The sequence below is a fragment of the Carassius auratus genome, chromosome 1 (genome assembly GCF_003368295.1).
Source record: "Carassius auratus strain Wakin chromosome 1, ASM336829v1, whole genome shotgun sequence".
In the NCBI taxonomy this organism is placed as follows: Eukaryota; Metazoa; Chordata; class Actinopteri; order Cypriniformes; family Cyprinidae; genus Carassius; species Carassius auratus.
The window spans coordinates 16239227-16262945 of record NC_039243.1 but is presented as its reverse complement, the minus strand read 5'-3'; the positions used below and the strand labels follow the sequence as shown (position 1 = coordinate 16262945).

Below are 23719 nucleotides of genomic sequence, written 5' to 3'. Positions count from 1 at the left end.
TTCTCCATTCTGTCACCGATGGAGTTTTGGTTCCTTGCCGCTGTCGCCTCTGGCTTGCTTAGTTGGGGTCACTTCATCTACAGCGACATCGTTGACTTGATTGCAAGTTATTGCGCTGACACTATTTAAACTGAACTGAGCTGGATGATGACATCACTGAATTCAATGACGAACTGCCTTTAACTCTCATTTTGCATTATTGACACACTGTTTTCCTAATGAATGTTGTTCAGTTGCTTTGACACAATCTGTTTTGTTTAAAGAGATATGTAAATAAAGGTGACTTGACTTGACTTGTGTTTTTGACCCACCACCTACTGAGCATTAATGTGCTGGACATTTAACTGCAATATATATATTTATATATATATATATATTCCTTTCTGTGGCTGATTTAATAGTTTAAACCTTGGAGATATATTTCTGTAAGTGTTTTAATAAACAGTGAGTCTATGCCCAATGGTTTATTTAAGACAATTACTGTTTTTGTTGTATGCACATTTGATCTTTGTTGCAAAAATGCTATGCAAGCAGTAGAACAAATGTTATAATTTCACTGCTATTCTATACAAATGTGTGTCTCATTTGAATAGAATTTCCTCATTTGTATATTACTTAAGATATGTACTGTATAAAAAGAAACCAAATGCATAAGCAAACTGTAATGTTAATCTGGTTAAACTAAACATGTTGTAAATGTGAATGTAATATTCATGTATATATTTTCTCTTTGTTTGTAGTTTTACAAAAGGAAGCAGAAGAACAATCACCAGTAAAGTCACTAAAGTTACCAAGACTGCTTTCTGGGGTATGCAATCTGTTAAGCTTGTGCTCAAGTAATGCAATTGGTTAGAACAGAATACCCTGTTCTATAGATTTTTTGTCTGTTGTTTGTGTGATTCCTGCTGGCACAGCTGTGAACCAGATAAACCCACCAGAAGACAGTTAGTTCAATTTATTATCCCAATGCTGCACACGTAGTTGTCTTTCTAAAATAACCACTTAAGATTTTTATTTAGTTTTCTTCTTTTTTTGACCACTGAAATCCTGTTTCCGCCATGATTTTATTTTATTTTTTTAAAGTTAAGTGTCACCTTTTTATCTCACAATTCTGACTCTTTTTCTCTCTCTCTCTTTCAGATTTGGGAAATGTCAGGATTCAGAATTTAAACTCAAAATTCAAAGGAAAATAAATACATCAAAATTGTGAGAAATTCAAAATTGAAAAACAAACTTGCATCTCACAATTCATTCATTTTTTTGAGGTTTTATCTCGTAATACTGAAAAAAAAACATCAGAATTATGTGACAACTATGACCTTTTTAATTTTTTTATCTTGTGAAACAAACTCACACACCACAGAAAAACAGCATCTGAAAACAAAAACAAATTGTTCTACATGAGCCTCACAGCTACTGTTTAGTGTATGAAATATATGATGTGGATAAATTAGATCTGACATAACCGTGATTAAACCTGCATCTGATGGATGTGACACATGCAATAAATAATGTTAATTCTGACATGCACAAAAAATCAAATCAAATCACGTCTTCAGAAGTTGAAGGTGTCAGTGAATCTGATGGTTTTGGGGATGTAGGTGAGTCTCACTGAAGGGTCACAGTAATTCACACTCCTATACTTTGGTGTTTCTCCTTTTGAAAGATGACATGCGCTCTCATCCTTTGTTTGTTGGTCCTTCATTTCCACAACCTTCAGCTCAGATGAAATCTGCCCATCAGAAGCACTAACGATGAGGTCACTTGTATCGTCTGAGTTCTTCAGTACTCCAGGTCTCTGTAGAATCTGTGTGTTCATCTCTAAAGTCTGTCTGAGAGTTGTTTTTGAGTTCATGTCCAAACAAACCTCAGGAGATGAACCGACTGAGTCCAGATGCATCTTTTGAGACACTCCATTGAGACACTGATGTCCTGATCTTTCCTCAGCTTGACACTCTTTCAGAGTTGCATCAGAAACACATGCATCCTTCATTTCTAGACTGAAGGTCTCACTCAGCTCCTGAAGTCTGAGCTCTTTCTGTCCTGCTGAGTCTTTGTCACTCGCTCCTGTAGTTTGATTCCAGTGTTCTTGTGAATCAGTTGATTTGTTCTCATCCTGATTTATTACTTCTTGTGAATTTGGTGGTTCATTCTTGTGTTGAAGTAGTACTTTTTGTGTATCTGATAGGTTGTACTTGTGTTGCTTTAATGTCTCTTGTGAATCGGTTGATTTGTTCTCATATTGCATTTGTGATTCCTGCAAAAAAATGGATTCATTCTTGTGTTGCTTTAGTCCTTCTTGTGAATTGGTTGATTCATTCTTGTGTTGCTTCAGTACTTGTGAATCAATTGATTTGTTCTCATATTGCTTTAGTGCTCCTTTTAAATTCACTGGTTCATTCGTGTGTTCCTGTAGTGATTCTTTTTCGTTGCTTGATTTGTTCTTGTGTTGCTTTAGTGCTTCTTGTGAATCAGTTGATTTATTCTCACGATGCTCTAGTAGTTTTTGTACATTCTTTGATTTGTTCTTCAGTTGCTTTAATCTTTCTTGTGAATCAGTTAATTCATTCTTGTGTTGCTTTAGTGCTTCTGGCACATCATTTGATTTATTTTTCAGTTGCTTTAATCTTTCCTGTGAATCAATTGATTTGTTCTCATATTGCTTTAGTTCTTCTTTTGAATTGGTTGGTTCATTCTTGTGTTCCTGTAGTGATTCTTGTTCAATGTTTGATTTGTTCTTGTGTTGCTTTAGTGCTTCTTGTGAATCAGTTGGTTTGTTCATGTGTTGCTTTAGTGCTTCTTGTGAATCAGTTGATTTATTCTCTTGATGCTCTAGTGGTTCTTGTACATCATTTGATTTGCTCTTCTGTTGCGTTAGTCTTTCTTGTAAATCAGTTGATTCATTGTTTTGTTGCTTTAGTGTATCTTGTGAATCAATAGATTTGTTCGGGTGTTGCTTTTGTGGATCTTGTGAATCAATTGATTCATTCTTTTGTTGCTTTAGTACTAGTGAATCAATTGACTTATTCTCATATTGCTTTATTGTTTCTTGTGAATCAGTAGATTTGTTTTTGTATGGATTTAGTTCTTCTTGTGTATTGGTTGATTTGTTCTTGTGTTGCTTTAATACTTCTTGTGAATCAGTTGGTTTGTTCTTGTGTTGTTTTAGTGTTTCCTGTGTAACAGTTGATTCATTCTTGTGTCTCTTGATCTTGTGTGTCAAATCATTTCTGCTGTGCTCCGTCACTAGAGTCTCAAATCTCTTGATTAAACTGCTAAACATGATTCTGCCTGTCCGTCTGTTGGTTTGTGGTTTCTTTATGGTGTTGCTCTCTGCTGCTGTAAATCTCTCCAGCATGTTCTGAACTTTGGAGGTTTTTCTCTTCATCCCGGGTCTTGAATCAGCTCTCAGTCTGCTTGTGTCTTTAATATGCCACTGTTTTGTGTTCAGAGAGCCCACCTCTCGTCTGCGGGTGAGTGCTGGCTTCGGCACACTCCTCAGAAACTTAGATCTGAGCAGCTGGAAGGCAGTTAGACGTGGACCGGCTCTTCCTAAGGTTGCTGACGGAGAGTTTGGAAGGTCTTGGTTTTGGTAAAGCAGAAGATTCTCCAGAATGGTCCTGACCTCCGGATGTGTTGCGCAATCCAGGATCAGCTGTTTCATGGCTCGCCGATCCAGGGTTGAGATGATGGAGAGCTGCTGCTTATCCCTCTGAGCTCTGTGGAATAAAAGTGTTTTCTGTGCACTCAGAAAGGAGTGACAGAACTTATATGTGACTTCTTCTGTACAGAATAAGAGTGAACCAGCCAAATGGAAGAGTTTATGACTAGTTATGCAGTGAGATCACCTCAGCTTAGGCATACATACAAATAATAACTGTACTATGAATGAGAAGAAAAAAAACAAAACAAAAAAACACTGACACACAGCCTAGGAGAGGTGTGGTATATGTTAGTTATGTGCCATTATTTCATTATTTCATTACTACTATTTCTATTTTCATTTTATCATTATTATTATTATTATTACTGTTATTATTATTGATATTACTGTTGCCGTCAATGCAAAATATTATCATCATCGCCATCTTTATCATTTATTATTAATATTGTTATTATTTTTATTGTTATTAGTGTTATTATATTATTAATGATATTACGATTGCTGTCGATACAAAATATTATCATCATAACCATATTTAGTATTACTATTGTTATTATTATTATTGCTGTTATTATTGTTGCTATTATTTCTGATATACATTTTATTATTATTATAATTATTATTGATATTACTATTTCCGTCCACACAAAATATTATCACCATCATTTAACATTAGTATCACCACTGTTATTGTTATTACTGTTGCCGTCCTCACAAAATATTATTATCATTATTATTATACATGCTATTACTATTTAAATACTTCTACTTCTACCCATTTGTCATTTCTGCTTATTTTTCATTACTGTTACTATCATTGTTGTTTTTGTTTTTTGTTGTTGTGTTCACCCTATGTTGAATGTTTTTGCACTCCTAATAGGAAGAAAAAAAAGGAGAGAGATCAGGAAATAGACGTTATCCAGAATTATTACCACAGTTAGTTAAAAGTCTTTAAGATTCTATAGGGAAAATATTTCAAGTACATAAGAGTCACTGAAGAGATCATAAAAAAGACTTAAGATAAATCTTTAATCCGTCAATAAGTGTTCAAGTTAAGAGAACTCTGTGAGTGTAGACATCGAACATCACTTTGACCACACCCCCTTTCTCCTAAACCCCACCTTCCATAGATATAACAGCCAACCCAGTGTCAGAAAACATGATTGACAGACACAGAGCATGTCTGATTGGCTAAATAGACTCAGTGCCGTTTTCATAATATATAGTGACTTCATGTCATGTGACTTCATGTGTCACTTCATTGTTACTACAAAAACATCACAAAAGTCTGGTAGATTTTTTTAAACTGATATTATGATAAATATTTAATGTGCTAAACATGCTGAAAAACTGATAACATTATTTTTATTAGAGTAATGATGTTGAAGCAGCCAGCTGATAATATTGAAGGATGGTAATACTCAAAGAGCTTTTTATTTACTAGGTAAACATGAGTTACAGCACAGTTAAGAGTTTGGTGCCACCTTGTGTCAGTCACATATAAGGTTATTCATATTCACAATATATCTGATAACACTTCACAATAGTTCCATTTGTTAACATTAGTTAACTACATTAGTTAACATGAACTAACAACTAGAACATGAACTAGAAAATACTTTTAAAGCATGAACTAATCCTAGTTCATTTTAATTTCAGTATTCACGGTGTAGAAAATTATTTTTCAAAGTTGTAAATAAAACAGAGGCTGTAGTTACTGAAGTACATTTTATAGTTTTATATAGTTCAGTCTTTATACTTCTACTCAATGTTTTACTTGCCATTTCTTTGCATTTATTTAGGAAATTTATTAACTTCAATTAAAAAATGAATAAATCCTACATCGATATTTTTGTACTAATACATAATTTAAATAAAATGTTTCATCTGTTAATATTTAATGGACCTGAGATAACATGAACTAACAATGAACAGTTTTATTTATTTTTATTAACTTATTTTAAAATGTATAATTTCTGAGACATGCTCACAGTGAATTCATTAAATAACATTTACTAATAGAACCTTGATGTAAAGTGTAACCGAATATATTGATGTCCCAATTCATAATTCTTTTCAAATGTTCACGTATAATCTCTTGCAGAAATAGCACTCTTATTATTTTTGTATATTTTCCAAATGCTACAGGTTTAAGATAACTAAATTGCCTGAGTCCATTGAAATGTGGGATTAACTCGAAGGTTTGTTAATAAAAGTGGTGGCACAGACATCAGCTTTACTTCTCTACTGCCGCGGCTCGGTATAATCGTCCTCCCAGTTCTTCCAGTTTTTGTCTTTTGTCCAAATCCTGATAAAGTCCAGCGGGAACCTGGTCGATCCCGTAGAGCAGCCCGTAAAGACAGCCGGCGATCAAACCCGTCGCACTGCTCTCACCTGAACAAACATTCACAGTGGCACACAATCTGACTGTCAAACACACACACACAGTGAATCCACATAAAAACTAAAGGCTTCTGATTAAACGACTGATGTTTTATACACAAACAAACTCTGGATCAACTGAACCAATCTCTTAAAAAAATAAAGTGAATTAATATCTTTTTAAACTGATTCTGTCCCAAGTACAAACTGAGCAGCTGATGTTTCTGCTGTGATCCATGTGTTTCTGAATGGTTCCTGACCTCCGTGAAACATGGCCCGTTTGCACAGCTCCTCCCAGCTGGATCCAGCTGCCAGCAGAGCGTCGTACGCAATCATAGGTGCATCGTGACCCCTGCGTCCGGGACAGCCCTCTGAACTCCAGCGCTTGTACATCTAAACACACATACATGACTGAGATGTATTGATCAGGGCCTGTATTCACAAAACATTTTTCTTACCACTAAGAGTTCTGCTATATAACAGTAAAAGAGTTTTCTCTTAAAAACTATTCATAAAGCTGCTGAGACTGGCAACGCCTTCGCTACATTTATAGAACTAAGACAGAAATTTTACTTAGGAAAAGAACAGTATTACTATTACTTACAAATCAGGAATTCTTTTAAAACCACAATTGGAAACAAAGACATTGCACAACCTCCCCCAATTCTAAAACATATCACCACAATTAGTAATTCATCAAAAACACTGATGAAAAAATTATACACCCTAATATCATCTATAGACTCTAAAATAGTAGCACCAGTTAAACAATGGGAAAAAGATCTCAATATCAACACAAACGATGAATTTTGGAAAACAATTTGTAGAAACATCCAGTTAATTCAGAATAAAATTATACACAGAACACGCATAACACAGCGTAAGATGTTTTAAATGGGACTAGTAACTTCTGATAGATGCTCTAACTGCAGTGTAAATACACCAGACACTTTCTTTCATGCATTCTGGCTATGCCCTCCAGTTCATCAGTTCTGGATAAATGTCGCTAATAAACTATCCAATTTCTTTAAAATTACAATTAATGCACTCCCATTATTATGTCTTTTAGGTGACACATATCAAATTAACCCTCCCCTTGAACATTCAAAACCTTTGCTATAAACAATACTACTCAATTGGAAAAATAAATACCAAATATCAATAACACAATGGCTACATCTATTAAGGGATCACATTATTAAAGAGAAGCAAACGTTAGCAAATAAAAATCATCTATACAAATTTAATCAAATTTTCAGTTCATTGCTCTCACCCTTAAATATTGATTAAAACTAGCTAGGTAGTCGATGTCTCAACTTAAATCTTGGGTATACTAAATGGATTAATAATAAAGAAGTGCAATATGCATAATTACAAATTATTTCTATAATAAATAATCTCTGAGTATTATTAAAGACATCAATCGTGTATACATATACCTGTAAGTGTTTATATTGTGATCTATAAGCTATATTATTTGTTTTACATGTAAAAGCTGCATATTATTATTATTTATTGTTGTTGTTGGTAAGGATGGTAGTAGGGACGATGATATTTGTATTGATATTATAAAACCATTTGTATTATTTTCTTTAATCTGGGTCAGGCAAATATTCTGGGTGCTGTCGGTGGGTATGACTAGCACGTCCTGTCGGCATATTCATTAGTAACCCGATTCATGGATTTTCTGGCCTCTCATTTTTACCGCCTTTGTCCCAATTCTAGGCTTCTGCTATGCAAAATAAATGTGTTAGACGGATATCTGTGCTGGATGTGGTGTCTCTGGCTAGGGAGCTAACCAGTGCACGCTAGGGTCCAAGCCATAGATTACCTAAAAGGAAAAAAATAAAAAATAAATGGACTTTGGTCCTGTCAGGTCACAACCAGACTAGGGGAGCCGGGTCTGGAGGTGCCTGTAATGGTGCCATAGCATATTTTACTGAGGAAGACCCAGCAAAACATAGAAGCTTAACTGATGGGGTTGGGTGATGGGGGGAGCCAGGTGGATCGGTGAATCCGAGGGAGGTGTCTTTGTTGGAGAGGTCTTTTGGTTGTGCTCGCTGGCAGTAGTAGAATGGCCCCCAGGCATAGAGAATAATGTCCTAAATTATGGTATTAGTATTATTATTATAATTACAGTACTGCCACTACTACCACCGTTACTATTCTTATCATGTATATTAGTATTACCACTATTACCACTACTATTGTTACTACTATTATTATTATTTTTGTTTTAATTATTATTATTAATAGTAGTATGTATACTACTTTTACTACAACACTGTCACAATTATTATGATTTTCCTAAATTGTCTCTATCTACATCACTAAAATTTCTCATTGTTTAAACTTACCAATGTACCTGCATATATCACTATATTGATATTTATATCTAGTGTTTTATTCTTTGTTTTTTGGGCGGTTTTGTATGTTTCTCTGTCTTCTGTATGTGTATATATGACATTGATATTTTACCTTGTATAAGATACAATGTTTTAACTTGCAATAAAAAAAATAAATAAATAAAAAAATAAAAATAAATAAATAAAATGGGCCACCACCTCCCAAAAAAACTAATACTAAAAATAAATAAAAATAAAGCTGCTGAGATAAACTTGTACTAAGGAATGAAGAGAAGTCTTAGAGAAAGGGCGGGGTTGACCTCGTTGCTTTGGATGATGTCAGCGTGCTTACTAACTATGCACACAGTGATTGGCTGATATTCTCTGAGAGAGATTTATTCATGGAAATATTGTAGAGCAGATGTTGCCATGTACAAAGATTTAAAAATAAAAATGTTGCCACATTCAAATAAAGATTTCAAAATGCAGGCTAAGTGTCACTAATTAAACAAGTATATGTCCATCTAATTGTCAGCCTCTTACATGTCTGCTTCTCGTAAACAGTTAGTGAATATGTATATAAACAGCCTTTTAATAAACAGAGTAGAATAATCATGGCTGATAGTAATACATGCAAACATAAAAAAAAAAAAAAAAAAAAAACGGACATAAGAACAGCTGTTACTTCTTGCCCAACTGGTTAATGAAAACAAGGATATAATCAAAGGAAAATTTAGAGTTGGGATAACCTCCAAAACCAAGGTAATACCTTTTTGAAAGGTCATTATCATCAAATGTTTCTAAATTGTTTACATTCAGAGACAAATCGCGGGCAACAGCCATTTTAGGATAGTTTGTGGTTTGATCTTAGTGACTTAGGACTCCTATTCACTACTCTTAACCCTTCACAGATTTTAGAGCTAGTTTTCGAGCTATAACGCTTTGTGAAACAGTCTTAGAGCAAAAATTTAGGATTCCTAAATTTAGGATTGACACAGCCATTATTTTTAAGATTTTCTCCTACGTCGGCGAGTTATGAGCTACTTTTAGCCTTAAGATGTTTTGTGAATACAGGCCCAGATCACCGTGAGCACAAGTACTCATGATGAGTGACTTTTCCAGTAGAAGGAGTGAGCTCTCTTAAGTTTAGAAATTATGATAGAACTAGTCAATTATGACAAAGTTGAAGTTATGAGATAAGTCATAATTATAAGCTAAAGGGCTCTATTTTAACAATCTAAGGGAATGGTCTAAAGCGCAGGTCCAAATCCACTTTTGCTAGTTTAACGACAGGAAAATGGTCAGCGTGCCCGGGTGCATGGTCTGAACGGGTTGTCCCTATTCTCTTCATTAGTAATTGATGTTTTCTGGGCGGAACGTACAATAAACCAATCAGAGTGACATCTCCCATTCCCTTTAAGAGGCAGCTGCGCTTATGCCATGGCGGATTCGCTATTTGCAAGGCGGAATTTGTGAGCGCAAAGACAGAACACGCCTCCAGAGATGAAACAGAGCTGCTTGTGCATGAATAAATAGGTAGCCTAATTCTGATACAGGCATTTTTATATTCATGTAGCTTAAACAATAATCTTTTACAATTTTATCTTTTATTGTTTCATAGTTAAAAATGTTTAAAAAAGTGATAATTATGTATATTAATTATATATAATATAATTTTGAGATGCTAAGTCAAAATGATAAGATAAAGTAAAAATTTGAGAAAGTCCCAATTATGAAATTATTAGATAAAAAGTAATTATTATCATAAAGTCAGAATGGTAAGATACTAAGTCACAGCTAAAAGATACTTATCAGGTAAAAAGTCAAAATGATTTTGAAATACTAAGTTATAATTACAAGATAAAGTCAGAATATGAGAAGATAAATTAAGAGTTAAATTGTCACCACTATGAAACAAAATCTAAATAACGAGAATAAAATGGCACAATTATGATATAAAAAATTGGAGTTTTGGAATACTAAGTCATAAAATAAAGTCAAAATACATGATAAAATTTTTTGGGGGGGTCATAATTATGACAAAAAAAATCAAATTAAAACTGAAAATTTGTGATTGTGACTTGTGTCTGTCTGTTTGGTGAGATTAGTTAATGTGATTAATCCAAAGGACTGTGGTGTGATAAATGTGTCTGTCTGTGTATGTTTTACCTTGTCTGTCTCTTCAACATCATATCGGTCAGGGAGTATCGGTTTACTTTGACCATCTTCTATTCCTCTCTCCTCCAGATAAAACTGCCATTTGGCCTCAAAGTAAAACCACTTCTCCTGATATTCTAGACCACAGAGGCAAATGCATTGTCAAGACTTTCTGTCCTTTTGTTCTTTTTTTTTTCAGATGTTTATTACATTTATAAACCTCTGATCTACTCACCTGCCATATGTCGGATGGTTTTCCTGCAGTATTCCTCCGCTTTGGGAATGACCGTCATGAGGTCACGACCCCAGCTGACCAGCGGTCTACCCTGGATGGCATATGAGGCGAAGAGAGCCGTACACAGAGAGCCCAGGAACCCTGCACACAGAACAAGACACATCAGTAAAAGACTGACTGAGAACAGATGGATGTTCATATGATGAAGCAGGAGCAGATGAGGCACCTATGGGGTGATTGTGGGTCATTCGGCCCGTCTCTATGCTCACTTCCACCAGATTGTCCAGCCGCTCGGGCTGCCAGTAGCGCATACCCACACACATGGCTTTAGTCGCAGCTCCGTGACCAGAACCTGCATGTACAACAACATGCAGATCATTAACTGAGTGTTTCTGTCATTAACTGATCACAGATCAGAACTGGAATACCGCTCGTTCCTGCAGTTCTACACAATTCCGCCCCTTGCTTTTGCGTTGTTTCAGTGTTTTTGTTTAACATGATCATAAGTTTAGCACATTTTACCATATTTCAGTCCAGCAGATTGAGCTCCATTCAGAACTGAATCGGGAATGTCTTTGAATTTGAAATCGATTTCAGATTTTGAATTGAGGAAGCAAACAGAATTGCAACATGACTGTAACAACTCAGAATTAAAATCCAAAATGTTGTGGCCAGTGCAATTCACATTCAAACCTACTGAATGAATTACCCCATTCAGTTCCTCAGTGTGATTCACAGTGAGAGTGTGTGTGTCCCATCTGTACCTTTCTCATTGAATGGTGTGTGCCAGGCTAACAGGAAGTTGTGTGGCTTGAGGTTGACGCATCCCTCCACAGTACTGGGCTCTGGAACTCGGCCCTGCAGACGAACCATGGCCTCCACATAGAGCCGCACCAGCTCCCGATACAGATCCTCCAGACACCAGTAATCTAATGAGACATGATCAGATCCTCAGGCGCTTTGAGCATGTGTGGCATCCACAGGAGCAGTCATGTGTCAGGACTAATTTAGCCGTGATTAACCGCAGCTGATTAGAGTGTTTATGTGAGGTGGATGTTAGGCATTCTGAGGGCATTAGTGCTCCTCTGGGGCTTCGAAAGCAAACAGATGAAGGCCAGATGAAAGCTTGTGTGTCCATGAACCAGCAGGAGCTGTTATTAAGTCTTGGTAAATCCTGCAGATTCAACATAATCAATATGAGACAAAGATACAGTCTCCAGTTTGTTTCATTTGCGGTGGTTGTTTTTTTGTCTCTGCAGTCAAATTGTGTTCGATGCGGATGAGTTTACAGAGGCATTGCATGCAGAAAAAAAAAAGAAAGAAAAGAAAAAAGTAAATCGTGCATGACTAATTATTTCCCTTGTTTTAAGTAAGTCGATGTAATTAGTTCTCTTTTTTTTTTTTAAGTAAGTGCATTTATGAGAATGCAGAAAGGAATTAGAATGAATATTTTATGAGGGTCAGAGGAACTAATTATTATATCACTTTACGTAAAACAAGGGAACGAATAAGTAAATCAAGTGCAAGTTAAAAGAAAATTATGACATTGCGACAAAATGATTGTAAGGTCATAATTGTCTTTTGAACAAAGTTATAAGATAAAAATAATGATATAAGATAAAATAAAAGTATAAGATAAAAATATTTTGTCATAAATATGCCTTTTTGTAGATTTATTTAAAGTGATATATATATAGCTAATAAAAGTTGTATTTGTCTTGTATGTCAAATCGTGTGGAATGTGGATAAGAAGTGCTTTTGAAAAAATGCAGTTATTACATAGAAAGCTATAACTGACAAAATCAAAGTCAAAATTATGAGATAAGATATACAAGATTATAAATGGATAATTATTGACAAAATATGACAAAGTTGAAATGATGTAAAAAGTTGATTTGATTTGTGTGTGGATAGACTGTGACACTGTGATCCACTGACTGTCATCACGACCCTCGTGAGCTTTGAACTCAATCCAGCAAAGCGTGAAGTGGCTCGTTCGAGCAGCATGAGCCAGTGTTGTCTGCGGTGAGGACCGTGGTCACTATTAGGGTCTATTTCGGGTCTACTGTGCCGGGAATGAAGCGGTTTGGTGGTACTGCTGGATTACAGCTCTCTTGGACCTCACTAAAGCTCATGTTATTTACGACGCTCCCAGAGATTAGCGTGTGTCACGGATGCAAACGGATCGCCGTGACCCGCAGCTCTATTCTGGGTTCGTTATCAGGCTGTGTGTGTGAGTCATGTGGAGGAAAGCATCCGAGTCATGTCTGTGTGAGGAAAGATTGCTGTATTATCATCAATTCACATTTCAGAGGGAGTTAGTGAGGGTCGCTGTGGCCAGAAGAGGGATTTACATGGATTCATCCCTATTCTGAGAGCAAACACAAGCGGAAAGAGCTTACACATGGACTTAAGTGTTACATTTATAGATATGGAACAAATACATTCACATAGTGTTCTGAAATGAGAATGGAAAGTTTCACAGAATTAAGGCAAAACATTTTGTAATGTTTTTTACTTATCCGGTTAAAAGGTTTGGCATTTGTACGTTTTTGAAAGAAGTCTCTTCTGCTCACCAAGGCTGCATTTACTCGATCAAAAATACAGTAAACAAAAATATAATATTATAACAAATTAAAATAACTCTTTTGTAAATTAATATATAAAAAAAATAATTTATTCCTGTGATCTAAGCTGAATTTTAGCATGATCCTTCAGAAATCATTCTTATATGCTGATTTGCTTCTCAAGAAACGTTTCTGATCATTTTCACTGTTGAATTTTGTTGTGCTGCGTCATATTTTTGTGAAAACCGTGATACATTTCATTTTCCAGCGTTCTTTGATGACTAGAAAGATCAAAAGAATAGCATTTATTTGACATATTTAGATAAAAAGTCAATTATGCCAAAAGTTAAAAAATTATTAACTATTAAGCCATAATTATGTGATGGGTTGATGGCCTCCCTGGTTCTGTTATTTACAAACTTGTTTGTCTGTAATCTCAATGACTTCATTTTATCCATAATTCTGTGAAATTTTATAATTGTTATTTTTTTTTTTTAATTTGTCATACCTGCCCAGGGACTACAGGTGGAAATTAGCAATTGTTGCTATAACCTGGCCCAAGACATATTTTCTTGTTTAACAAGTTTAATGTTTATTTGTGCATTGTCCCTGTTTCAAATAAAATAATTTCCATTCCATTCCATTCCATAGAAATTGAAAATTATAAAAAAAAATTCTAAAATGTTATTTTATTTTAGAATTAAGACTTTTTAATCACAAAATTTTGACTTGTATGGATTAAAGAAAGATATTTAAAAAATATGTATTATTAAATACTGTCACAAACAGAAGAAAGGACATAAATATGAAAATCATGAAAGAAACTTGTAAGCATTTATTTTAAATGTTAATCTTTTGTGACATTGTAAGTCTTTACTGATGCTTTTGATTAAACTTAATGTATCCTTGATAAGTAAAAGGATTAATTTCCTTAAAAAAAAAAAAAAAAAACCTTTTTAAGGCCTAGTGTATATAGTTTTGTTTCGGTCTCCCTCACCAGTGATCAGGGCCTCTGCAGTGGTCATGTGCATCAGCACTCCGTCACTGAGCGGCCAGTTATCAGCGTCTAGCTTCAAGGCTCCAAGACCCCCGAGAGTGGCCAGTTCCTGCTGAATCTGTTTCCCTGAGATACACATTTCCCACCGGCCCTTGCGGTATCCCAGGGCATCTCCCACTCCTCCGAGAACCATAGCAGCCTGGAACTTTTCCATGAATGTGTCAGAGATCCTACAGCATCAGACTGAGCTCCTCAACGGCTGGAGGTGACTTTCTTCAGCGCAGACACAACAGCTGTACGTGTGTGTCTCTGGAAGCCCTGCCCACTGTTTACTGCTGCATGGTTTCATCATCTGAACTCGCTCCAGGCGTTATCAGCAGCTCTTTGTGTGGCTGTGCTGAGCTGCGATCAGGTGTCTCCTAAAAAGGCAACAGCTGTGGCACCAGGGTAAGAGGGTCACTCATCTGCTCCAGGACACTCAGAGCGGCACATTACTGTCCCACACACACCAAACACACAAGATCTACTGAATAATTATGCAGCTTATACTCCAGCTGGAGTCTATTCTATATTGTATGTACACATATTTGCATTGATTGGACTGTTCTCTGTTGATCAGCCTTCTCGCAGACCACGACTGGCTGATTATGTTCAATGCCTGCAACACTGTTGGTCAACTATTTTTCAGTCATTACCATCAGCAAGTATGAAACAATAGGAAAACAAAGCCAAAACCCAGATGTTTTAGGAATTTAGGAACTCCCAGTCACGACATTATGGTGACCCTAGTTTTTTGTGATTATTTATTAGTGTTTGTTATTCTAATCAGAATGTAATGATATGCTCTTTCTTTTCGGCTGAACTCCTCCTATCACATGACTCCAATCGTAAAGCCTACTTTTCACAACCCTGTCAATTCCAGTTTCCTCATTCACTGTCACTCAGAAACATGTTACAGAATTTAAATGGGTTGCAAATGTTGTTTTATGTTGATAACTTACCAGTTTATCAATTTCTGTTTACATTTAATAATTTAGCAGACGCTTTTATCCAAAGCGAAATGTGCCATGACAAGTCTCAGTTAGTTTAGCACAGAACACGTAGCTATGTTTTTTTTCTTACTTGAACCACAGCATTAATATAATAATAGTGGAGAATGAGTTTTGTTAAATAACCTTTATTTACATACATACATACCTACATACATAACACTGTTATGATGTGCTGAACTGAACTGACACTGTGAGATGACGGATATCACAAAGTGTAGAAAATAAAGTGTTAGAAACTCATCCAGACTAACAGCAGACACAGAGGGTGATCTCTGATTTACACACTCCTCTGACATCACAGACACCTGTAAACGAGTCAAACTATCTGAACAATCAGGATCTCATCAGCGTTTTCGAATGATGGCTCTTATCTTTATTTCATTCATGATCATATTAATTCAGAAACCCATGAGAATGATGTCCATTAGCGTTCAGATTGAATGATCACTGAAACACAGCAGACGCATTAGTCCAAATACTTTTTTTCTTGTCCTAGATATTTCTATCTATACTCTGAGTGTTGTGATAGTGCTGCTGGTGATGTGAGTGGAGATTAAAGGACTAGTTCAGCCAGAACTGAAAATTCACTCACCATCAGGCCATGCAAGAAGTAGATGAGTTTGTTAGTTGAGAATTTAGCATTTCATCTATTGCTCACCAATGGATCAACTGCAGTGAATGGGTGCCATCAGAATGAGATTTCAAACAGCTGATAATAACAATACAATAATCCACACTACTTCAGTCCATCAATCAAGTGTTTGAAAGAAACAAATTCATCAAAGCATTTTTAACTTCCAACCGTTGGTTGATTCATTGAGTCCATAAGCAAGCGTGGATTATAGTGGATATAGTGGATTATATGTTTTTTTATCAGCTGTTTGCAATCTCATTCTGATGGCACCCATTCACTGCAGAGGATCCACTGTTGAGCAAGTGATGTAATGCTACATTTCTTCAAATCTGCTTCCATGAAGAAACAAACTCCTCTACGTCTTGGATGGCCTGACGGTGATCATATTTTCAGAAAATTGGTGAAATCAATGGTGAAATCTCAAAACACAACCTAGACCTGTTTGATTGTCGATGTCACATGACTAAATGAAGCCTATTTGCTCTTTCTCATGGTAAAGTTCTGCACAGTTAATACTGTATAAATGACAAGATAACTGGACATGCATCTATATGTTGAGCTTGTGACATGCAGTTGACTCACTGAGACTGAATACACTGATGTAAGTGTGCTATGAGGCTAGACAGATTCAGGTCTTCATTGATGACAGTGCACACATGATCATGGTGATGTATCTCAGTCTGGGAGGCCTCTGATCTTAAGCCTCTTGACAGCAGCAGACTCAATGTACAAACTCTCTCTGTTTATTAATATATATATTTTTTAAATAGATTTGTTGTTGTTTTTTTATTTAAAAATAAAAAAAATCAGTATAGAGAGGCCTCGCTGTAAGCGCTCAGTATAGAGTCTTGTGATTTGCTGCAGTCACGATCGGCCGAGCGAATTCCACAAAGTCATCAATGAGCACCGGCCACGCACCTGATGACAAAACAATTAAACACGGACATAAAATCTCAATTAACACTTATTATACACTTATTATACATGTTATTGTGAACAATTCATTGATGGATATTATTCTAAGAATACAGTATTGTTCAAAATAATAGCAGTACAATGTGACTAACCAGAATAATCAAGGTTTTTAGTATATTTTTTATTGCTAAGTGGCAAACAAGTTACCAGTAGGTTCAGTAGATTGTCAGAAAACAAACAAGACCCAGCATTCATGATATGCACGCTCTTAAGGCTGTGCAATTGGGCAATTAGTTGAAAGGGGTGTGTTCAAAAAAATAGCAGTGTCTACCTTTGACTGTACAAACTCAAAACTATTTTGTACAAACATTTTTTTTTTTCTGGGATTTAGCAATCCTGTGAATCACTAAACTAATATTTAGTTGTATGACCACAGTTTTTTAAAACTGCTTGACATCTGTGTGGCATGGAGTCAACCAACTTGTGGCACCTCTCAGCTGTTATTCCACTCCATGATTCTTTAACAACATTCCACAATTCATTCACATTTCTTGGTTTTGCTTCAGAAACAGCATTTTTGATATCACCCCACAAATTCTCAATTGGATTAAGGTCTGGAGATTGGGCTGGCCACTCCATAACATTAATTTTGTTGGTTTGGGACCAAGACTTTGCCCGTTTACTAGTGTGTTTTGGGTCATTGTCTTGTTGAAACAACCATTTCAAGGGCATGTCCTCTTCAGCATAGGGCAACATGACCTCTTCAAGTATTTTAACATATGCAAACTGATCCATGATCCCTGGTATGCGATAAATAGGCCCAACACCATAGTAGGAGAAACATGCCCATATCATGATGCTTGCACCTCCATGCTTCACTGTCTTCACTGTGTACTGTGGCTTGAATTCAGAGTTTGGGGGTCGTCTCACAAACTGCCTGTGGCCCTTGGACCCAAAAAGAACAATTTTACTCTCATCAGTCCACAAAATGTTCCTCCATTTCTCTTTAGACCAGTTGATGTGTTCTTTGGCAAATTGTAACCTCTTCTGCACATGCCTTTTTTTTAACAGAGGGACTTTGCGGGGGATTCTTGAAAATAGATTAGCTTCACACAGACGTCTTCTAACTGTCACAGTACTTACAGGTAACTCCAGACTGTCTTTGATCATCCTGGAGGTGATCATTGGCTGAGCCTTTGCCATTCTGGTTATTCTTCTATCCATTTTGATGGTTGTCTTCCGTTTTCTTCCACGTCTCTCTGGTTTTGCTCTCCATTTTAAGGCGTTGGAGATCATTTAAGCTGAAGAGCTTATCATTTTTTGCACCTCTTTATAGGTTTTCCCCTCTCTAATCAACTTTTTAATCAAAGTACGCTGTTCTTCTGAACAATGTCTTGAACGACCCATTTTCCTCAGCTTTCAAATGCATGTTCAACAAGTGTTGGCTTCATCCTTAAATAGGGGCCACCTGATTCACACCTGTTTCTTCACAAAATTGATGACCTCAGTGATTGAATGCCACACTGCTATTTTTTTGAACATACCCCTTTCAACTAATTCAACTAATTGCCCAATTGCACCGCCTTAAGAGCGTGCATATCATGAACGCTGGGTCTCATTTGTTTTCTGAGAATCTACTGAACCTACTGGTAACTTGTTTGCCACGGAGCAATAAAAAAATATACGAAAAACCTTGATTATTCTGGTTAGTCACATTGTACTGCTATTATTTTGAACAATACTGTATATACTGTGGAGATAAGACTAGAGAACAACCTATAATTTCCTAGGTCTTCAAGGTCTCTGTTTAATTGAAGTTATCCTAACAGGAGTGGAAGGTCAGTTTTTAAGCATATTTCTTAAATTAAGTGTATAGGGGGAAGGGAAATGACCCTTTCAGCCACTGCAGGATAAGTTGATCATTGCAAATCTGTGACTTCTTGAATACTGCAAGTTTACAATGACACTCCTTCATTCAAGTCCCCCAAAAAACATAAGACAAATACAGAAGAAGACAGGACAATACAGAGATTCTTAATGGGGAATCGGTTCAACACTGCAGCTGGAATTGGTAAGGATCTGTCTTGACACGTTTAGTGATGAGAGAGAGTTTCATTTATCTGGGTCTGATGGGAAATATGTTCATCAAACTGGGGAAAGACTGAAGCCCAAGTGCGTAAAGAAAGTTAGTGGCTACGTTTACATGCAACCAAATAATTAATATTTAATCAGATTGATGGCTTAATAGGACTGAAAAGCCTTAATGTAAACTCCTTAATCGGAATGAAATTTTGATCGGATTGAAAGGGGTGCTTTATTCCTCTTCTAATATGATTGAGAGTGCATGTAAACACTCCATTGGATTGAACCACGAAACGGAAAGGACTGTGCAATTGTGCAAATGTCTCTCCTCTCCACTTACCAGGCGGATATTTTGGACGAATTAGGCCAGCAGCTAGAAAAGGGAACTCCTTCTCTACCCTTGTGGAAGGAGATCTTCACGGTGAACGACCTCGTCCTTCGTAACGCTCGGCAGGCCGTCCAAGCCTCCGGGCACTCTATGGCGCTTTCTGTGGTGGGAGAGCGCGTGCTCTGGCTTAACCTGTCAGGCCTTCCTGACAGTGAGAAGCGGCGCATCGCAACAACGGTGTGACGACAATAAGAAGGAGGACGAGGCCTTCAAGTTATGTCTTCCTAAGAAGGCGGCCCCACGCCAGGCACCCCCTGCGCGTTTGCCTAACCATCTAACCCCACCCCCATCGACTCGAAACGTAAGCGGCCTGTCTGATGTTCGGTTGATGGGGACATCGAGTCCGTGTTCACGGGCCTGAGCCCTTCTGACTCTCTTCCTGTCCCAGGACCCCTGTTCAAAAGACGCAGGGTCTCCTGTGGATGGATCGGTTCCTCTCTGTTCGAGGCTGCCCAGCTTATGTGTTTAATGAACCGTGTGTGTTCCCCCCTCATGTTCAGGGGGCCTGTTGTGAGGAAAAGTGCAAAAGCAGTGTCACCACATCGCATAAACTCTGTTCCCCTCACCCAACCAATAAAAGCTTCGGCCCCAGTGTTTCCCCAACACAAAAAAAAAAAAAAAAAAAAAAAAAACATTAAAACAAACTAACCAAATGAATTCGTTATGGGGAGAGGATCTCTCTCCACAGAGAGAGTCCATCTCCCTGCGGAGAGAGGCAATCTGTCTGAACCCCTGCATGTTGCCCCTGGTGTGTCCACTAGATAGCACCATTGCATCACAAATAAACCAGCTGGGCTTACACAGCCCCGCTGCGGCTCGGGTTGGAACACTCGCGAGTCACGAATGGGCTTGGCAAACTGTTTCGGCTCCCGAGTGGGTGATGCGTACTATAATGCAGGGATACAGACTGCAGTTTGCAATGAAACCCCCGCAATTTCAATGGCGTTCTCTCTTCACACACGGAAGAGAATGCCTCACACATTCTGAAAGAGGAAATATCCTCCCTCCTAAACAAGGGAGCAATTCAGGTGGTGCCCCCCAGTCTGATGAATCAGGGATTTTATTCTCGTTATTTCCTGGTCCCAAAAAAGGATGGCGCTCTCTGCCCTATTTTGGACCTTCGTGTGTTGAACAAACATTTGAGGAAATACAATTTCAGAATGCTGACTCATGGCTCGCTCGCTCGTGCCATAAAACCGAACGACTGGTTCACATCGGTCGACCTGAAAGATGCTTTCTTCCATATAAGCATTTATCCGCCAAACAGGAAATTTCTTCGTTTCGCCTACCAAGGCACATGTTACGAATTCACAGTTCTGCCGTTTGTGCTCAGTCTAAGCCCTCTGTGTTTCTGTCTGCGCGCGGAGTCAGGTTTAGCACCCATGAGAATGTCAGGTCTGAGGATTCTGACATACATAGACGATTAGCTCATCACAGCCGAATCGAAAGAGAAAGTGTTGCAGGACACCTGAACATCTTTATTGTTCCAAGTCAATGTGAGCAATAGCAATATTACACCCAGTCTGAATGTCATTTTCCTGGGTTTGGAGTTGAACTCAGTCTTCATGCGAACGCGTCTCTCGCAAGAGCGAGTTCTCTCTCTAATGAACTGTCTGTCGCAGTTCAGAGAGGGGGCGAAAGTACAATATTGCACATGGCTCAGGCTGCAGGGTCTTATGGCTTCATCTATCCAGGTTGTACCGCTGGGACTCCTGAGAATGAGAGCATTCATGAAATGGGTTTTGTTACTACATTTAAGCCCGATGCGCGATCTTTGCCGCTCTGTAATAGTGACGCGCGCCTGCTCGGCAGCCTTGTGCCACTGGAAGAGAGCAGACTTTTACGCACAGGGAACCCCTCTGGGGACGATTATGATGCGAAAAGTTGTGACGACAGATGCGTCATTAACAGGCTGGGGCACCACCCAGGAGGGCAGAACGGTGAATGGTCTGTGGCCGAGCAGACTAAGTTCAGCGCACATAAATTATTTAGAGCATATGGCCATATGGAAAGCTCTGAATCATTTTCTGCCTCGCCTGCAGGGAAATCATGTGCTCGTACGCTGCGACAATACCACGACAGTGGCTTATATCAACCGTCAGGGCGGCGTGCGCTCGTCGAAACTTCATGCTCTAGCTTACAAGCTTTCAGTGTGGAGCGGACGGGTTTTCCTGTCGTTACACGCGACTCATGTTCCGGGCCTTCTAAACAAAGGCGCGGATCTTCTATCAAGGGGAAACCCAATCTACGGAGATTGGCGCCTTCACCCGCAGATAGTGGAGGTGTTATGGATGAGATTCGGACAGGCAACCGTAGATCTATTCGCCTTGTGCGAAAACTACTATTGTCCTATGTTCTTCTCGCTAAAGTACGTGGACGCGCCCCTCAGGGTCGATGCACTGGCCCACCTGTGGCCCAGAGTGCTGCTGTATGCATTTCCTCCCCTGTGCCTGATAATTCCTACACTGGCCAGGGTGAGAGAGCAGGGCCTGTCTCTCATTGTGATAGCACCCAGGTGGCCCAAAGCACCATGGCTGGCGGAGATAATCCCCCTGTTATATGCCGAGCCGTGGCGCCTCCACCCCTGCACGGACCTATTGTCCTAAGCGAACGGGGAGATTTATCACCCGCACCCGGACAGGGTGGCTCTTTGGGCTTGGCCTGTGAGAGGATGAACCGAAGCACACTTGGGCTTTCGCCGCGTGTGATTGCTACTATACAGAATGCCAGGGCCGTTCTACGCGATCCTTGTATGGCAGTAAGTGGCGAGTGTTTGAAGGGTGGTGTGATGGGCGTGGTCTCACATCTTATCAGGGCTCAGTTCCTGATATTTTGTGTTTCCTCCAGGACCTCTTGGAAAAAGACAGGTCTTTTTCCACAATTAAGGTCTACTTGGCTGCGATTTCGGTCTGTCATGTGGGCTTTGAGGGCTCAACAGTCGGGCAGCATCCTCTAATCCGCAGATTTATGAAGGGTGCCCGTCGCAGCTTGCCAGTCATCAGAAGGACTGTTCCTGAGTGGGATCTCTCCATGGTGTTGGAGGCTCTGTCTCAATATCCTTTTGAACCTCTTGGAAGTATTTTCCTAAAGCTGCTGTCCTTCAAGGCAGCTTTGCTCTTGGCCTTGGCATCAGCCAAACGTGTCAGTGAGCTGCATGCACTTTCGGTTCATCTCTTGTGTACTAAATTCTCTCTTAGTGGAGATATGGTTTCCCTTAAGCCTAATCCGGCCTTCATGCCAAAGTGCTTCCCTCCGTTTACTTCAGAGGTGTTGGAGCTGTCCGCTTTTCACCCTCCACCTTTTTCCTCCCCGGAGGATGAGAGGCTAAATGCTCTGTGTCCCGTCCGTGCTTTACGGACATATATGAACAGGACCAGTGCTTTCGGGAAGAGCGACCAGCTCTTTATTTCATGGGCACCCCCTCATGGAGGGAATCCTATTTCTAAGCAATGCCTCTCACATTGGCTTGTGAATGCTATAGCTTTGGCTTATGAATCAAAGGGAATGCAGCCACCAGGGGGCATCAGAGCTCATTCCACAAGGGGCATTGCCACCTCTTGGGCTTTGTTTAGGGGAGTGTCCCTAAGGACATCTGCTCCGCTGCCAGTTGGGCTTCTTCTCATACCTTTGTGCGTTATTACCGGCTGGATGTCACCAGCATCTCGGTAGCACATTCGGTTTTAGGGGTGGGGTCTTCTTAGCCCTTCCTTGCAACCCTGTTGAAAGTGATGAAGGAGTGAATGGGCCGGCTGGCCATGCACATCCCTGTCACTAAGCATGTTTTTACAGTCCTTTTCTGGGTGTAATTATATGCACATTGGTTATCATGTGTGATGATAACATTTTTTTTTTTCATGTGCTACATATGGTGCATCAGTATTGCACGTTCATGAGTATGGGACGTGTCAGGCACCGCCTCTTTGGGACGACTGTCCTTCTCTGGCTTTCAGAACCTCACTGTGAGTGTATTGGGCAATCGGGGAGCTGTCCATGTCTCTCCCATAGGTGGATCTCGAACACGAGATGATGAAAGAGAACAATAGGTTACTGTCGTAACCCCTGTTCTCTGAAACATCGAGTGGAGAGATCCACCAGCTTTGCCCCGGTTGCCACACGAGAAGCGAATATACTTACTGGAGAATAGCAGCGCTGCAGCCATTATTATAACCCTAGGTAAGGGGGCGGGGCCTTACCTGGCATTGGCTGCGCGCTTCTGTCTGTCTAGCCAGACTTGGTGCAATTGGATGCTTCTGCAGAGGTCAGGTACGGATGCCCTTCCCATAGGTGGATCTCTCCACTCA

The 23719-nt window shown here is 38.8% G+C and overlaps 2 protein-coding genes across 14 annotated transcripts in view; both read right to left on the bottom strand.

Annotated features, from left to right (window-relative positions):
• Positions 1-1301: 1301 nt before the first annotated feature.
• Positions 1302-14820, bottom strand: adprhl1 (ADP-ribosylhydrolase like 1). Of its 3 annotated transcripts, XM_026255091.1 has the most exons (9): positions 14348-14811; positions 11548-11712; positions 11010-11135; positions 10784-10924; positions 10561-10685; positions 6307-6439; positions 5905-6058; positions 2733-3719; positions 1302-2480 (listed from the first exon to the last, which is right to left on the bottom strand). In XM_026255091.1, the coding sequence occupies exons 1-9, from the start codon at positions 14559-14561 to the stop codon at positions 1556-1558; spliced, it is 2970 nt and encodes a 989-aa protein (XP_026110876.1). In that variant the 5' UTR covers positions 14562-14811; the 3' UTR covers positions 1302-1555. The 3 variants fall into 3 exon arrangements, with proteins under 3 accessions (XP_026110876.1, XP_026110846.1, XP_026110890.1); XM_026255061.1 differs by having other exon boundaries at positions 1302-3719; positions 14348-14820; XM_026255105.1 differs by lacking the exons at positions 1302-2480; positions 2733-3719 and having other exon boundaries at positions 5075-6058; positions 14348-14683.
• A 685-nt stretch (positions 14821-15505) lies between these two features.
• dcun1d2b (DCN1, defective in cullin neddylation 1, domain containing 2b) overlaps positions 15506-23719 on the bottom strand; it is a 19816-nt gene continuing 11602 nt past the window's right edge. For all 11 annotated transcript variants that reach the window (XM_026255423.1, XM_026255371.1, XM_026255415.1 and 8 more), the window contains one exon: positions 15506-16951. In XM_026255423.1, coding sequence (XP_026111208.1) covers positions 16869-16951 — 83 coding nt within the window. In that variant the 3' untranslated portion in view covers positions 15506-16868. The remainder of the gene's footprint in view (positions 16952-23719) is intronic.

What these genes read in the sequence shown, in the direction of transcription:
- adprhl1 (XM_026255061.1), bottom strand. Translation starts at nt 14,561, where the DNA reads ATGGAAAAGTTCCAGGCTGCTATGGTTCTCGGAGGAGTGGGAGATGCC. An exon ending in CACACCATTCAATGAGAAAG is followed by an intron (nt 11,136 to 11,547) that starts GTACAGATGGGA and finishes TTGTACATGCAG; the next exon opens with GTTCTGGTCACGGAGCTGCG. An exon ending in GACCCACAATCACCCCATAG is followed by an intron (nt 10,925 to 11,009) that starts GTGCCTCATCTG and finishes TTCTGTGTGCAG; the next exon opens with GGTTCCTGGGCTCTCTGTGT.